General features: G+C 37.3%; 1 protein-coding gene across 7 annotated transcripts in view; it reads right to left on the minus strand.

Annotated features, from left to right (window-relative positions):
• Positions 1 to 241: 241 nt before the first annotated feature.
• The window catches only part of LOC110452747 (programmed cell death 6-interacting protein-like), a 28,627-nt gene continuing 12,036 nt past the window's right edge, over positions 242 to 16,832 (minus strand). Inside the window, exons 7-19 of one of the 7 annotated variants that reach the window (XM_021501403.1) lie at positions 15,655 to 15,771; positions 15,305 to 15,530; positions 14,802 to 14,925; positions 14,155 to 14,332; positions 13,247 to 13,468; positions 12,773 to 12,932; positions 12,035 to 12,183; positions 10,388 to 10,522; positions 9,081 to 9,255; positions 6,297 to 6,308; positions 5,175 to 5,264; positions 4,308 to 4,364; positions 242 to 3,806 (exon numbers count right to left, since the gene is read on the minus strand). In XM_021501403.1, the coding sequence (XP_021357078.1) occupies positions 3,436 to 3,806; positions 4,308 to 4,364; positions 5,175 to 5,264; positions 6,297 to 6,308; positions 9,081 to 9,255; positions 10,388 to 10,522; positions 12,035 to 12,183; positions 12,773 to 12,932; positions 13,247 to 13,468; positions 14,155 to 14,332; positions 14,802 to 14,925; positions 15,305 to 15,530; positions 15,655 to 15,771 (2,016 nt within the window). In that variant the 3' untranslated portion in view covers positions 242 to 3,435. Of the gene's footprint in view, positions 3,807 to 4,307; positions 4,365 to 5,174; positions 5,265 to 6,296; positions 6,309 to 9,050; positions 9,256 to 10,387; positions 10,523 to 12,034; positions 12,184 to 12,772; positions 12,933 to 13,246; positions 13,469 to 14,154; positions 14,333 to 14,801; positions 14,926 to 15,304; positions 15,531 to 15,654; positions 15,772 to 16,832 lie in introns of all 7 variants that reach the window. The other 6 variants (XM_021501399.1, XM_021501404.1, XM_021501406.1 and 3 more) reach the window with 6 other exon arrangements.

Here is a 16,832-nt window from a genome sequence, read left to right on the forward strand (position 1 = left end):
TAAATGATCACTTTTCTACAAGGACTATCACCATCAGCTTCATTACCCTCTTTCAAATGGCTTTTTCTTTCCGTTTCAATCTCCACCTTTTAAAGTACTATCCCAGTCAACTTGATTTAGCCTCTTGCTATACGCTAGCCCTCTCAGTTTTATATATGATTCCCTTTTTCGTGACTAGCTTTTCTAGCTTACAGCGTGACGAGAGAAATATATTATTTTACAGACAACTGTACAAAATTTATTCAGATAAAAGAGATTTAATGCTGAAGTAAATGTATTGTATATGTCACATTATAGATAGTTACTTATAAGTTATTTAGTGCTATACTACTAGAGGTTCAAACAATAAGATTAATACTTCCCTTGTAAACAACCATTTTTAACGGATGTTTATTAGTTATGGAAAAAAAACCACAATGCATTACAGCGTTGTGTGATATGTAGATGATATTGATTCTATAAACAATCTATGATAAAGGAAACCACCACGAACTAGAAACACTACAAATTGATTACACTTAATTACTAATCAATCAGGCTTTATCAAAATTACGCTCGACTCATTCACCCCTGAACACACATTTGAACTCTTCCAATTCAAAGGTTGGTATAGTTTATTAAGAAATTTCAGGTGTGAATGAGTTAATGTTAAATTTGTGGGTAATGCGTGTAGTGTAAGTCTTGATTTTTTTTCTGTAAAAATATACTTTTAACTTACTCACCCCTGCAATTTCATAATTTACTATTCCAATCTTTAAATTGGAAGAGTTCAAATGTGTTTTCAGGGGTGAATGAGCTAACTTCCGGAGAGCTGATCATGAATTCAATAGTCATGTGAATAACTAAGACACTATTAAGCAATGGTACAAGGATTAGTGACAACACGGTAAAACCACTCAAAAGTTTTTATTTAACTTGGGTGGTCAGGGGCACAGTGGACAGGGTTGGACTCCCTGATTACACATGGAAAGGTATTGTGTCACCTGCCTGACCACTACGGTTTGCTCTGGGAACTCTGGTTTCTCTCACACCCAGACTCCCTAGATGTTAACATAAGTTATTAAAACTTGCTTCATAATTTTTTGAAAAATAATAAAGTGTATACATGTATTTATTTCTATTTAAACTATTCTTGGACATTTAAGTTTGATTCTTTCCTCTATAAATTTCTAAGTTCTGTACCAAGAAATCAATTTCCTTGTCATTATGTTTGCAAGCATTGTGTACACATTAAAAGGAGATTGTTTTTCAAATTTATCTTCTCCTTTTCTGTTTTTTTACTCATTAATTTTATGGAACAACTGTATGGATTCTGTTGAATGATCAGGGCAATCACCAAACATTTTTTCCATGAGACAAGTGACAGTAAGTAGGGTCTCGCCCACCGAAATCGACGAAAAAGTAGGATATATATCTGTTTGCAAGACAGATTTACTACAATTCAAACACAACATGAAATAATTAAAGTGATATGTATATATGAAGAACGTACAACTTTGAATGGAGCACTGTACCTAGGAATTCTAGGTCGTAAAATCTTGGTGTGAAACACAACACTATATTTCCATATTCATTGTTTATTTGTATACATTGCAGCCAGAATACATAGTACTTCTATTCTAAAAGTTATTAAATATAAGGACTATTTCAGAAATACATATATGTAGGGGAAGGACTACAGGGAGTCACTTTTTACGGCCTCACCGTCCATAAGTGTTCTTTTCCTGGGGCCAACTTTACAAATGTAAACATTTATTTTAGACCTCATCGTCTATATACTGTATATTTTGGACATTTTCGCCTAGTCAAACTTTCGGCCTTCGCTGGTGAAATCCATATTGGCCAAGTTTTAATTTCGCCCTTCACATTTTATCGTGTTTACATTGATAATATTGTATACTAATGTTCGCTGTAATGATAAATTACCCTCGTTAGGGAGGGCGAAAAAGTCGAAAATTTCCCCTTAAACAGTAGTGCCTTTCTGTCCCTTTCATATCTTCATTTCTGAAATATGTATTTGAAAATGTAAAGCATGTCCATTTCCATATTATTCTATTACATCGAGAGTCATATATGAAATAAAAGAATTGGAGAATGATTCTCTTTAATTGATATCCCTTTAATCTTGATTAATGAGAAATAAATCATTGATGTGGACACACATAAAGACGTAAACTTTTACTACAACACAAGACATAAAACAGGTACGGTATGTATTCATTCCAGTACACAATCTATAGCACTTTCTGATCACTTCTCAATATCGAAAAAAAATCACCCTAGGGGGAAACATTGTTACTGTTCCTGGAAAACATATGTGCGAGCACAGGTCAACAAAATTCTACCGTACGTGTATCCTGTGTTACTTCAATTAGGAATTGTTGATCAGTTTAACTTCATTCAAAGATGAAAATGGACTCCTGGAATCCCTCCAATGGGAAACATTAAAACAGACTATACAGATTACTAATTCTGGAAAAGGATGAAATCAGTAAAAGACTGATTTTTTTTTATCTCTGTTTATTATATCAGAATTGGTAAAGGTAAGCATGGTTTGTTGATCACATTTTAAACACTATTCAGGGGGAAAAAACTGCATGACTTCCTTCAGCGTTTGTTAAAATCAATGTCTGACTGTCATTAACATGGCACAGAGTGTCACTGTAATGACTGGTATGTGACACGGTAAATATCTAAATCACTGGAACATAAAACATCTGAAAAAATGATTTTTTTTTCTGACAAAAAAACAGCCTTTTATTTTATTTCAAATTGTCATTGGATGTTCCTACAGAAAAATGTCTCAATGTGAGGTTTTTACCTCATAAACAAGTTGCTTACTCGGGGGATGTATTACTGTAACGTCAAAACAAAATAGTGAAATGCCATATTTCACCGGTCATGATCCCATGTTCAGTATCAAGATTTATCTAGTTCCTCATTGAGGAATAAGTTCACTAATCATTTTACCCTGCAAGTTTATCACAAGATAATCACTGTATTGTTAGTGAAAGTCAGTAAAGGTGTGATGAGTTACGACTGTAAAAATAACAAGCTCTTTGTAGAAATTCTGAATTCAATGCAAGATAACTCTGTGCAGGGGAGATAACTTCACAAAAAAAAATGTGAAGGGAGATAAATCAGTAGAGAGTTTAGTCAACTTTTCACATGAACGCACTGATCTTCATCACCTAATCATTAAATAAAAATACCATGTCAAAGGACTATAACAGAAGAAAATCAGCTGAGAGTTTCTTTTTCACAAGTCAATCTATCACAAGAAAGCACTAGTCTTTTTTCCTGTGATGTGTCCATTAAATTAAACTTTATGGTCAAAGAGTCTATAAAGTGAAAAATCAGGCAAAAGTTTCTATTTTTAAAGTCAACCTATCACATAAGCAGTTCTGCTAAGATACTGTCCACACATCACTGTCCCTATCTCCACTGGGTGTTCTGTGGGTAGGGCGGCTGACCAGACGGTTGGTTGGGGTATCCAGGGTATTGTTGTTGTCCTGGGTATTGTTGTTGCCCCGGATACTGTTGTTGTTGTCCAGGGTATTGTTGTGGCTGTTGCCCTGGATACTGTTGTTGTTGTCCAGGGTATTGTTGTGGTTGTTGCCCTGGATACTGTTGTTGTTGTCCAGGGTATTGTGGTGGTTGTTGCCCAGAATATGGAGGCGGTTGATACTGCTGCCCCATATAAGGGTTGTAGGGGTTGAAACCAGAGGGCATAGCAGGCATAGATCTGCTTAAGTCTTGCTGCTGGCCGCCACCATAAAGTGGTGCACCCCAACCACCAGGCTGATCTGTTGGATGGAATGACACAATTAATGTGGACTAAATATAAAAGAGACATACACCAGCTTAGTATAGTAGGGTTTATAACAAACAACTAGGGACTTCAATATGCTGGATTTATCAATGTTTCAACAGAGAAGATAGTGCACCGCAAAGCTGAAAGCTTGTCAGTATAACTACAGCGAGATGGTATAAAATTCTGAAGGTATCTCTACAGACCTACTGCATGAGACTACTGTACTGGTAAAAGGCTGTTGGTAACTTGGGGCTGTGGGGGAAGATATACATCAGCTAAGTATAGTAGGGTTTATAACATACAACAGGGGACTTCAGAAATTAATTCAATATGACAGAAGGCAAAACAGGGTTAAAATAATTGTTGATACAATTCGTTGACTGTTGACACAGTAATGGCAATGTTACAGGATTTCACTGTGTGTTTGTAGTGAACACGGTTTATAATCAAATTTATCATTAGAAGACTGGACCTCAGCTCCACAAGTACTTACTGTAGTTTTGTGACGGAGGCTGGCCAGGCGGAGCTGACGGAGCACTTGGCTGTGTACCTAGTAAGACATAGTTGCTCATGTAAGCGACAAAAACACAGCAGGTATAAAATCATATATAAAAGACAAATACAACGGTTCATTTGATACAGAACTCATCTTACCCGGTATTACATCATTAAAAACATTCTCCAATGTAATGATAGATAGTGTTGTAGGAAAACATATAGTTAAGTAAAACATACTGGAACAAAAGACTTCTAATGTTCTTACAAATGTTCATTTCTTTTCTTCATCAACAGATTTTTGATGTCTTTTAGTCCACTCTTACAAAGAGGTAAAACAAAGACTATAAGACTCTTTCATACACAGTTTGCCTTGGATTTTACCAAATTTGAAAACCCCTCGGGTGGAATTTCCCTTTCCTACACCCTTGGGCATGAAGAGTATTTTTCTCTCATTTCACCCACCAGAATAAACTCAGAAACCAGGAAAATGCGTTTGGACTGGCCACAATTTTGAAAATATCTTTTTCCCCCCCTGAGCTTTTTAGACGAAAACAAATTAGCCAGTCAGATTAAGCATATCCCAGTATATGTTGACTATTGTCACTATTAACATCTAACTAATACTAGCAAAAGCAAATCAATTAAACAAACACTGCACACTGTTAATGAAGGAATACCAAGTCACGTCTCGACTATAGGCCTATTAGCATGAGTGTTTGAGTACCGTCTGATCTTTCTGTACAAAACAAGTTGATCAGCTGAACTGATGAATGCTTTTATGTAAAGTTATTGGGAGTAAGACCAATAGAGCCCTGATTGGTTTACCACACAGGAAGTAGAGAAATGTGTCATGTGACCATACCCATAGGTGCTGTGGCTGGTGGCTGTGTCGGGGCCGATGAAAACGAGGGAGGGGGAGGGCGTGGGGGCGGAACTCGACTCGTGGACGTTTCTGATTGGTCAAAAAAGAGAGAAAGAAAAACACAAAGTGAGGTCAGAGGTTTAATAGATTATAGAAACAAAACAAAATTCTATAACAATCTCACAATCTTTACACCTTGCCAATTATCAAGCCAATTTCAAAAAACTTTCTTGCCTCTTCATTAACAGTCATTACTGATTATTGAAGAGACGACATTGAAAAAGACTACTATCAATAGACCTATAACAGTACAAGGTGTGAAGCGGTGAGAAAGTTGTGAAGCACACACACTGCTCTAGGATGGGGTGTTGTTATTGCTGTAAATAAATGACAAAACACCAATGAGAATTGAAAAATGAAGTGAAGAACAAATCATAAAATGAAAAACAAAACAAAAGCATGACTGAGGAGGCAGACACCATTTCTATTGTGCCAGTCATGGAAAAGCTGTTTGATCCTAGGTTATTGTTATGCATGTTTTCGAAGTGAAGCCATTAGAAACCAAGTTTGATCACAATTTTAACATTTGACAATCTGTCCCCTAGATTGTGAAATATATGTTGTGTATCAGTATTAAATAACTTACAACAATATGACATTCTTTGGATTTTTTTTTTTTATATAAAATCTTGAAATATTATATTGCTACTTTTGGTGTGTTTTAGGAATGTAAGAATATTTTTCCCAATGTGAAAATGCTGATGTTTTTTCTCAATCACAAAGGTACACTTGTCTGTGAAAAAGGTTAAAAGTATCAACTCAAGGTAATTTCTGTGTTTCAAATCTGATACCTTACTTCTATCCTGTTGATGTAGTTCTATTTTAAATATCATCACAGTTTATTTCATGGTATCTGATCCTTAAACATCCCACAGTACCATGACCGCAAATATCGTAAAAAGAAGTTAGGCTCAAGATCAAAATTAACCCTGAAGTATTGGGACTGTTTTCTTAGTTGCTCAATATTGCTAGCTTTCAAAATTGTTGATAACTACTACAAATTATTTCTGGCAAAACGTTTCACAGCACACCAATGACAGCATCAAACATGCTTAACATTACCTCCGTTGGGCCCTAAAATGATAGAGGATCAGGGCTACATCAGACATATCAATACAACACATTATTCAACAGGACTTTGTCACTCATTTTACGCTTGCCCAGTCATTCCAGTTAAAATCTCAAAACAAGTTTTACTTTAAATACATTATGTTTGAATTATAATATCCATATATCCTCGCTCCTGTTTTGTTGAAAATGCTCTTAACGTAAAAACAAACTAAAATCAATTTTACTGAAAATATAATGACCTACACTTGATATTTAGAGGCTAATACGTGACTGTTTTTACATCAGACCCTTGGAATGGACTGAACTACCCCTATCAGCACCAACAACCGAAAGCAGAACTCGGCAATAAAGGAAAGCTGAGGTAAGTGTTTGGATATCTGTTCACGATCCCAAAAATTAGGATATCAAATCAAGTGGGCTCAGGGAGAAACTAGACACAAATGCATCGTTAAAACAGTATGTTTGGTACATGTATCAATAAGTAAACCTTATGCTGTACCCAGTAGTACACAAGTTGTTTCTGGGTGATTCATATTTTTATCTCAATATCCTTTTTTTTTTTTTTTCTTTAAATAGTCTGAGTCCTAGTTAAAGTTAGAAAGCGAATGGATACTATTTACAATTTCATATCACTTCAAGATTTTGGGAGTACTTTACCAAGCTTTGTAGTGGAGTACTGTTCATATTTTAAATGTTTATTACACAAAATTCAATGCCAGCACAAGCTCTGGCAGAGTTTACAGGAAAGTTATAATTTGATCATTTAACTCAAGTTTGAGTTTTGGAACTATTTCAAGAATATGCAGCCAAAACTTTTAGAAAACTAAAAGAAAACACTTCCATAGTTTCTAATCATTTGGAACAGATCTATTTCAGTTTTGAAGTTTTCATTTACCTGAAGACAGAATATTAAATATATCAATATTGATTATAGCTTATCAATTGCATTATACTATTCCTGTGGTCCAGATATTTAACAGAAAAATGTTTTCAAAGAATTGTCAAAGAGCTGTGATACTAACCATATCAGACAATAATCCTTCAAAAAAATATGCTGGATCTGTCAATGTTTCAACAGAGAAGATAGAGCACTGCTAATCTGAAAGCTTGTCAGTATAACTACAGTAAGATGATAACAAATTCTGAAAGTTTCTCTACAGACTGACTGGGTGTGACTACTGGTAAATGTCTGTGAAGTCGTACCTGTACTGGTAAATGTCTGTGAAGTCGTACCTGTACTGGTAAATGGCTATGAAGTCGTACCTGTACTGGTAAATGTTTGTTAAGTCGTACCTGTACTGGTAAATGTTTGTTAAGTCGTACCTGTACTGGTAAATGTTTGTTAAGTCGTACCTGTACTGGTAAATGGGTGTGGAGTCGTACCTGTACTGGTAAATGGCTATGAAGTCGTACCTGTACTGGTAAATGGGCGTGAAGTCGTACCTGTACTGGTAAATGGGGGTGAAGTCTTGCCTGTGCTGGTTGTGTGTGAAGTCGTACCTGTACTGGTAGATGGGTGGGAAGTCGTACCTGTGCTGGTTGGGTGTGAAGTCGTACCTGTACTGGTAAATGTTTGTTAAGTCGTACCTGTACTGGTAAATGGGTGTGGAGTCGTACCTGTACTGGTAAATGGCTATGAAGTCGTGCCTGTACTGGTAAATGGGTGTGAAGTCGTAACTGTACTGGTTGGGAGTGAAGTCGTACCTGTACTGGTAAATGTTTGTTAAGTCGTACCTGTACTGGTAAATGTTTGTTAAGTCGTACCTGTACTGGTAAATGGCTATGAAGTCGTGCCTGTACTGGTAAATGGGTGTGAAGTCGTCCCTGTACTGGTAATTGTCTGTTAAGTCGTACCTGAACTGGTAGATGTCTGTGAAGTCGTACCTGTACTTGTAAATGTCTGTGAAGTCGTACCTGTACGGGTAAATGGGTGTAAAGTCGTAACTGAACTGGTTGGGTGTGAAGTCGTACCTGTACTGGTAATTGTCTGTTAAGTCGTACCTGAACTGGTAGATGTCTGTGAAGTCGTACCTGTACTTGTAAATGTCTGTGAAGTCGTACCTGTGCTGGTAAATGGGTGTGAAGTCGTACGTGTACTGGTAAATGGGTGTGAAGTCGTACGTGTACTGGTAAATGGGTGTGAAGTCGTAACTGTACTGGTTGGGAGTGAAGTCGTACCTGTACTGGTAAATGTTTGTTAAGTCGTACCTGTACTGGTAAATGTTTGTTAAGTCGTACCTGTACTGGTAAATGGGGGTGAAGTCTTGCCTGTGCTGGTTGTGTGTGAAGTCGTACCTGTACTGGTAATTGTCTGTTAAGTCGTACCTGAACTGGTAGATGTCTGTGAAGTCGTACCTGTACTTGTAAATGTCTGTGAAGTCGTACCTGTGCTGGTAAATGGGTGTGAAGTCGTACGTGTACTGGTAAATGGGTGTGAAGTCGTCCCTGTACTGGTAATTGTCTGTTAAGTCGTACCTGAACTGGTAGATGTCTGTGAAGTCGTACCTGTACTGGTAATTGTCTGTTAAGTCGTACCTGAACTGGTAGATGTCTGTGAAGTCGTACCTGTACTGGTAATTGTCTGTGAAGTCGCACCTGTACTGGTAAATGGGTGTGAAGTCGTCCCTGTACTGGTAATTGTCTGTTAAGTCGTACCTGAACTGGTAAATGTCTGTGAAGTCGTAACTGTACTGGTAAATGTCTGTGAAGTAGTACCTGTACTGGTAAATGGCTATGAAGTCGTGCCTGTACTGGTAAATGGGTGTGAAGTCGTACCTGTACTGGTTGGCTGTTGGTAGCTTGGAGCGGCGGGGGCAGCAGCAGTAGGCTGTTTGACGATGGACCTCTGTAAGTCTGCCATTAATTCCTCCTTCTCTGTCTTTCGCGCGAAACAGAAGTCGTGAATCTTACTTTGGAGTTTCACCAGAAGTGGAGTTAGATCATTGTAAAACTGCGGGTGAGAAAAACAACAATTTCAACATTTCTATTTTTTTAATCAGGAATAATAGTGGGATAGAGTGATTATGACAGCATCATCTATGTACAGTTTAAGAACTACTTGGTTCTTATTGATTTACTGTGTATAATATTTAGTAATGAATGCACAATCTTCTTGGATTATTATTTGTAAGATGTTTGATTTGAAAATAATATACACCAGGTTATTTTTCATAGAAGTGTCAACTCGGTGATTATCGCAGTGAGATAACACAACAGCTAACATGACCAGTCCAGTAACCCTATCTAACCTATTACCTCAAAACAGTCAACCCAACACAAATAAGTATTTCCACATACAAACCAAAAACAAGGTGAAATATTGTCAGCAATCTATGGTCTGCCATCTTTGGACTAACTTTGGTATGAACAATTCAATGAGCCAATAACTCTATATCAAGAGGAGTACAAGAGGCAAGACAAGATTTCTGTATGTGACACTCAACCATCCCCATAGGTAAGAATAGCTCTTCAGAGCTAATGTTTCAAGTTACACACATACGACAAAAAATAAAGTTTCTTGTAACTTGTAGGTACGCGCATACAAAAATTGGCAATTTTCCGTGATGTAGAATATGACTTAAGAGTTATGCATTAGACAAATTTACAAACAGCAAAATGGGCTATAACTCGATTAATACTATTATAGTGTGACAGGAGACCTTATTTCAACATACCACATTCAGTCTTCTATAGAGGTATTCCTATACAAATTAATTAGGTAACAAATTGTACAAGATAATAATCAAATGTAGTGATGAAAAATTAAGAAAGGGAAGGGCCAATTCTCTGCAAATAGTGTTGCAAAAACCAAACTTCAAACACAAGAGGTACTTGCACACGAAAGTCTGGTAATTATAGGTGTGACCGTATATGAAAGATGCTACAGACCACGTGATGGACTGAGTGAGGGAGGGATTGTACAAACCTGTAGTAATGTGTGCAATCAAAGCTGTATACAATAGACATTTAAATACATGTGACCTACATCTTACACCCACATCATCTCTGAGCCTCTTACACACGATATCAATGTCGTCATAACGAGACATCAGGAGGGTTTACTATCTATCTATAGAGAGTACCTTTGTGCCTTCCTCCAAGTTGCCTTTGAGCTGCATGTACATGTCGAAGCCAGAGGCAAGATCCTTGAGGAGAGTCTCACGCTGGGCCCCTCCCTGACTAGACGCCTTCTCATGACAAAACTGGGTGTTGGCATTCTAAAACACACAAAAGGTCTCGGCTTGAAATGTGCAATATCTTGGACTGTTGATGGTGAAATACCACCTAGGGTATGTGGTGAATAGGTCCAAATCGTTCACTCTCGATTCCCATATCTTCTTGTATTCCACGGGGTATAGAGCAGATTTTTTATCTCTATCAGTAACTAGAGATGTCAGCCAGAGATGGTGTCAAAGCCACCAAATTCTCGCATGTTTAAAATTTTATTGTATTGAAAAATATGATTGTAAAAAATGTAAAGTTTAAAACATTTGAATTTATTGTTTAATTTTAACTTCACTTCATCAATATTTTACCCCACAGGAACCTGTATGCAAAATATCAGCATCCTAGTTCACATATTTAATGACCGACAAGCTTCTAAATAACTTGCAGTTAAAACTTTAACTCTGATGTGCTTCAAAAAAGTTAAGTACAAAACAGGTGGAAAATTTCAAAAATTTGTGAAATTATTTATAAATTTTAACTTCACTACATAAATAGTATATATACCTCACAGGGACCTCAATGCCAAATATCAGCATCCTAGTACACAAATTTAATGAATGACAAGCGTCTAAATAACTTGCAGGTAAAACTTTAATATAGATGTGCTTAAAATAAGTACAAAACAGGTAAAAAAAAATCTCAAAATTTGTGAAATTATTTTGTAATTTTCACTTCACTTCCTCAATATTATACCCCAAAGGAACCTCCATGCCAAATATCAGCATCTTAGTACACATATTTAATGAATGACAAGCTTCTAAATATTTAGGTTGACGTTCACGCTCACGCCAGGGGTAGCGCTATAATAGCTCTCTGTTCTTTGAACAGGCGAGCTAAAAAGGACAAATTCCGGTTACTTGAAAACAATTCCGAACAAGTAACCGGTTAATAGGTCAGACGTTAAACAAACATAAACAACAATACTTTTTTTATATGTTAAGTAAATTTTCCATTCAAAATTAATTTATTATTTTTTCACGATAGTAAACTCACGTATTTCAAGTTCTCAACACTTCACTGATACCATTCCATTAGGTACTCGTATAGATTGTTTTATGTCTCACCCTTAAAAGTGAGTGTTTTCTTTGCAAAGTTGACATTTCATAGCTTTGCAATCTGTTCAGGCTTTTTATTGTGTGGCCGGCATCTCTTTGGCAATCCTTACCATCAACAACAAAACAAAAGAATACCCTAGTAACGGGTCAGCCGAGTGCTGTTCTTATTGCCAAAAAAATCACTGATAGAGAAAATATAGGTATAATGTCAGACTATTCGGTTATTGATTTTGGTAACCGGTTCGCTGTTTTTCAACTCAGTAACCAGCTAACCGTTGACAACCCCAGATGAAACCCATGCATTTCGAACCTTTGTCATATGTAAACACAGTTACCAATCACAGGCATGTGTAGAGGATATCACTTCAATTGGTATAAACCTGCATTGTTTTTCTGAACTAAAATGGTAAATACTAAGGCTTTGCTTAAACTAAGGTGGAAACAAACCTGAATTTTGCCCATGAGAAATTCTTGACTTTGGACGCTGTTGTTGACCTGTTCACGAAGTGGGCCGTACGTTCGGTCCAGCTCAGACATAGATAGTGTTTCCTCGTTAACCAAACCATCAGACGCCATGGCCGCCATGAACTTACTCGCTACAACACAGTAATCGAAAAATGAGAAAAAACACTCTCTTTAAGTTTAGATTTCCCATTGTCACAATCTTAATTTCGGGAACTTCACCTTATAACCCATACAACTGTATACATTGTAATTGATTGACAATCGTTAGTAAGAATAACTTCCTATTTTTGCTTGTTGGTGGAATAACATCCACATAATAGACGAAAGCTCAAGGGACCTTTCATAGAGCTGTCTCACCAAAATGTCACATCCTGGACATTGGGGCATGACACCCGATCCCATTCACATTATTCTTTCAGCCAGCTTATCGGAAACTTGTTGGAGACACATCAAAAAGAACATGTAGATAAAAGTAGAAATTATAAGATAAGACATGAATTCGCCATTTGCCCTGTGGTTGACCTATAAACAGCAAGTGATTTTTGTGTGGACATTTTGGACCCTGAAATACGAACTCAACTGCAGTATTCTCAGGTTCAAAGGTCACAAATTGTCACACAGATTCTCAAGCCCAGTTCAGGTCAAAGGTCACATTAGCATTGAAATGCTGTTAGTGACAAAATGCCAACATGTCAGAAATCAATTCTCTGCCAATCTTACTCATGTCAAATGTAGAGTCCTTAATTTCAGACTCTATGACATCGCGCTCAGCCTTAATGGTGGCCACTTCCTCCATCATTTGTCGCAGACTGCTGACTGCTGGGCTGCTCTGCTGACCACTGCCCCCGCCAGAGGATGGAATGGACTGTTCCAGTTCAGCCTGAAGGACATCATTTACAGAAATATACACATTGGTCGACAAAATCGTCAGTGGATATGATTGTATGCAGTTAGATTAATAAATTAACAGAAATGCAGAGTTATTGGTGAAATCCATCATTTTCGAAGACAAAACCACTACTGCATCTTTCTCAACACTTGACAGGGAATCTGATGAAACCAGAGGTCAAACTCATCGTTGGAACAGATTTTTGTCATTTGTTTAATTGGTTTACAATGTCTGAGGGTATGCTTGTATGGAAGGGAGGACATCCTGACTTATAATACCCACCAAATCAGATTACTGCACTTTACCTGTGGTTTGGAGAGTATAGCTATGGCCTCTTTGTGCTTGGCATATTTCTCCTGCACTACTCGGTCAGCCCCGATGGCCGCGTCCAGGATACTCTTGTATTTTGTGCACTCCTCCTTGAGCGTCTTGGTCAGCTTGTCTGACGGCGTCCGAGACCAACGCTCCTTGAATTGTTCACGCAACTTGTTGTCTGATGTTTCTTCCTCATCCAACTCTCGTGTGGCCTGCCAACAAGCAAATGTAACAGACTCTTCTGATTGGCTAGAAAGTGAATAAGTTAGGATAACATTTTGGCCAAGAGATTCAACTCCTAAATAGTCTCATTAAAACAAATGTCACAATTACTGTGACAGAGTGAAAGTCTAACCCACATGCAGCCTCGTTACAAATAAACTCAATACATAATATGATTGGTCAAAGACTGTCCACAAATAGATGTAACAGCAGGGTGAGCTTATGTGATTGGTCTACCCCTGTCAACAAATAAACGCAACAACTTATGTGATTGGTCAAAGCCAGTCAAATATTTTTAACAGCTAATATGATAGGTGAAATGTTCCAACTTACCAAGTCAGAAAAGACAACTGTTTTTTTGTGTAAACCCTGACATATAGTACACAACTTTGTTATAAGTCCTATTACATGTATACTGATATTTAAACTATAACAATACAGACCCTGTCTCACACCAATGTGATCATGTGGGATACAAAACGCTGTACATGTAGTTCTTAGTTCAACTAGAACTGCCTTTTTGGCAGGAACTGGTCAGTCATGCATTATTCTCAGATCAAATCACCGAATTAAAACATTTAAAAATGGAATTTAAAATATATTTCATCTGTCTTTTTTCCTAGATCAAGATTTCTCGGGTATGCTGTAAGAAATCAGGAATGTGTATCTGTTTTACCTCATCCAAGATTTCCCGGTTACGCTGTAAGAGTTCGGGGAGGTCCCTCATCAGTTTGTCGATATACTGCATGCCTCCCTCCTGCTTTATCTTGGCCGCCTTTTCTAGGACAGACTGCGGCACTTTGTTTCCAGACAGGTCCTCAATGGCAGCGGGCAGGTTTAAGGAGGCCAGGATACTGTAATATTGTGTGATGTTTAAACAAGTTGTATGACAGGAGTGTGTCATATCGAGTTTAATATTATATACACACTCTATCGAATAGGTTACTGGTAGGGTGTAGACCTATTTGATACATTGCGAATCATCCCGGGTTAAGTGCCATAAGAAATATACAGTTTCGTCACACCCTGGTAGAGGTAAACAGTACAAATCCCTCATTCAGCCATAGCTTGACAAAAGGAACAGTCAGTCTTGAAACGTTGTGACACGTTTAATACATACATTGTTTGTGTTTGAAGTCAATCTTTGATATGACATAGCGATGAATCTTATTAAAGATATGAATTAAACATTGTCATAAATATGGTGATCTGATCAGATCTAGAACATCTTTATACATTATTGTACTTGTAAATTACAGTCACTGCAGCTAAGTATTAGCTACCTTTTGTTATAAGAAAAAACACACTTGACCACATGCCTACCTGTTCATGAGCTGTGTGCTTTCCCGTAACCTGCCAATCTCGGTATTGACTATCTGTCCCTTCCTGTTATCAAACGCTGTCATGGCTTCGAAAACAGGTATAGGTACCAGTTTACTGAACAGATCTATTGGTTGGAAATAAAATGCCATTGTAAGATCTGTGACAAAATTTGTAAGACTTCAGCTATGTCCGATATAACCCATCACAATAATTTCCAACAAAAGTAGCACTATTCAGGGCTTTCAATAGACCCTTTAGAGGATCTTTTGACCTCCAAAAAATGACAATGTCATCACTGCTTCAGAAATGTAACAATTATTTTGGCCATGTTTATATTGAAAAGATAACATTAATATGTACTGATAACTTATAACAACTTAAAGGAATCGTAATAGAATTTGTTTGAAATTTACAATTACAAGTGTACTCACAGATATTGTTATTAAATTTACTTGTCCCCAATAATTACCGACAGAAATTGTGATAAAATTCAAAAGAGTTACCAGTAAATCGTTCACTCATTGGTTTGTTTGAGAATGGGATCGACTTTGCAATAACTGCCTTGCCGCAGCTCGGCAGAGATTTCGCGTCCGGGACCTTGTCGTGATAAATAAAGTCATTGTCTTTCTTTGCTGCCTGCAGGTCACGGTTGACTCGCGCCAGCTCATTCTTAAAACAGAATGCACTCCCACCTCTTGTCTGGGACGCACACAACAATTCATTAGCATGCTGTAAAACAAAACAAAAAACATCAAAACTCAAGTCTTACTTATATATGGTAATCCAGTGGACTGTGTGATTGGACTGAATACAAATTATACTAACTTCCGGTCTGTTTCACCACTTCACTCACCTGTAACCTGCTGATCTGTTCACCGTAACACTTCTTCTCGGCAGACACACAGCTCTGGAAATACTCAGCCATCCCGTGGAAAGCTGCCTGCTTCATCACAGCTGTCGCTACCCATTCCTACAAAACCAACAGATATGATCTCATAAAGAGTGACACTTGTAGCCAAAATCAAATTACAACAAGTCTTTAGCTGTTACAGGTACACTGTCATATGTCCACTAGGTCGAACAATTACAGACTGTTTACAATAAAGTAATAATGTTTGTGTGGTCAGATTGTTTATGGGATAGTAACAGTATTTGTGTTGTCAGACCGTTTACAGGATAGTAACAATGTTTGTGTGGTCAGACTGTTTATAGGATAGTAACAATGTTTGTGTGGTCAGACTGTTTATAGGACAGTAACAATATGTGTGTGATCAGACCGTTTACAGGATAGTAACAATATTTGTGTGGTCAGACTGTTTACAGGATAGTAACAATATTTGTGTGGTCAGACTGTTTACAGGATAGTAACAATATTTGTGTGGTCAGACTGTTTACAGGATAGTAACAATATTTGTGTGGTCAGACTGTTTACAGGATAGTAACAATATTTGTGTGGTCAGACTGTTTACAGGATAGTAACAATATTTGTGTGGTCAGACTGTTTACAGGATAGTAACAATATTTGTGTGGTCAGACTGTTTACAGGATAGTAACAATATTTGTGTGGTCAGACTGTTTACAGGATAGTAACAATATTTGTGTGGTCAGACTGTTTACAGGATAGTAACAATATTTGTGTGGTCAGACTGTTTACAGGATAGTAACAATATTTGTGTGGTCAGACTGTTTACTGGACAGTAACAATATTTGTGTGGTCAGACTGTTTACAGGATAGTAACAATATTTGTGTGGTCAGACTGTTTACAGGATAGTAACAATATTTGTGTGGTCAGACTGTTTACAGGATAGTAACAATATTTGTGTGGTCAGACTGTTTACAGGATAGTAACAATATTTGTGTGGTCAGACTGTTTACAGGATAGTAACAATATTTGTGTGGTCAGACTGTTTACAGGATAGTAACAATATTTGTGTGGTCAGACTGTTTACAGGATAGTAACAATATTTGTGTGGTCAGACTGTTTACAGGATAGTAACAATATTTGTGTGGTCAGACTGTTTACAGGATAG

Source organism: Mizuhopecten yessoensis, unplaced genomic scaffold (assembly GCF_002113885.1).
Source record: "Mizuhopecten yessoensis strain PY_sf001 unplaced genomic scaffold, ASM211388v2 scaffold6863, whole genome shotgun sequence".
Taxonomy (NCBI): domain Eukaryota; kingdom Metazoa; phylum Mollusca; class Bivalvia; order Pectinida; family Pectinidae; genus Mizuhopecten; species Mizuhopecten yessoensis.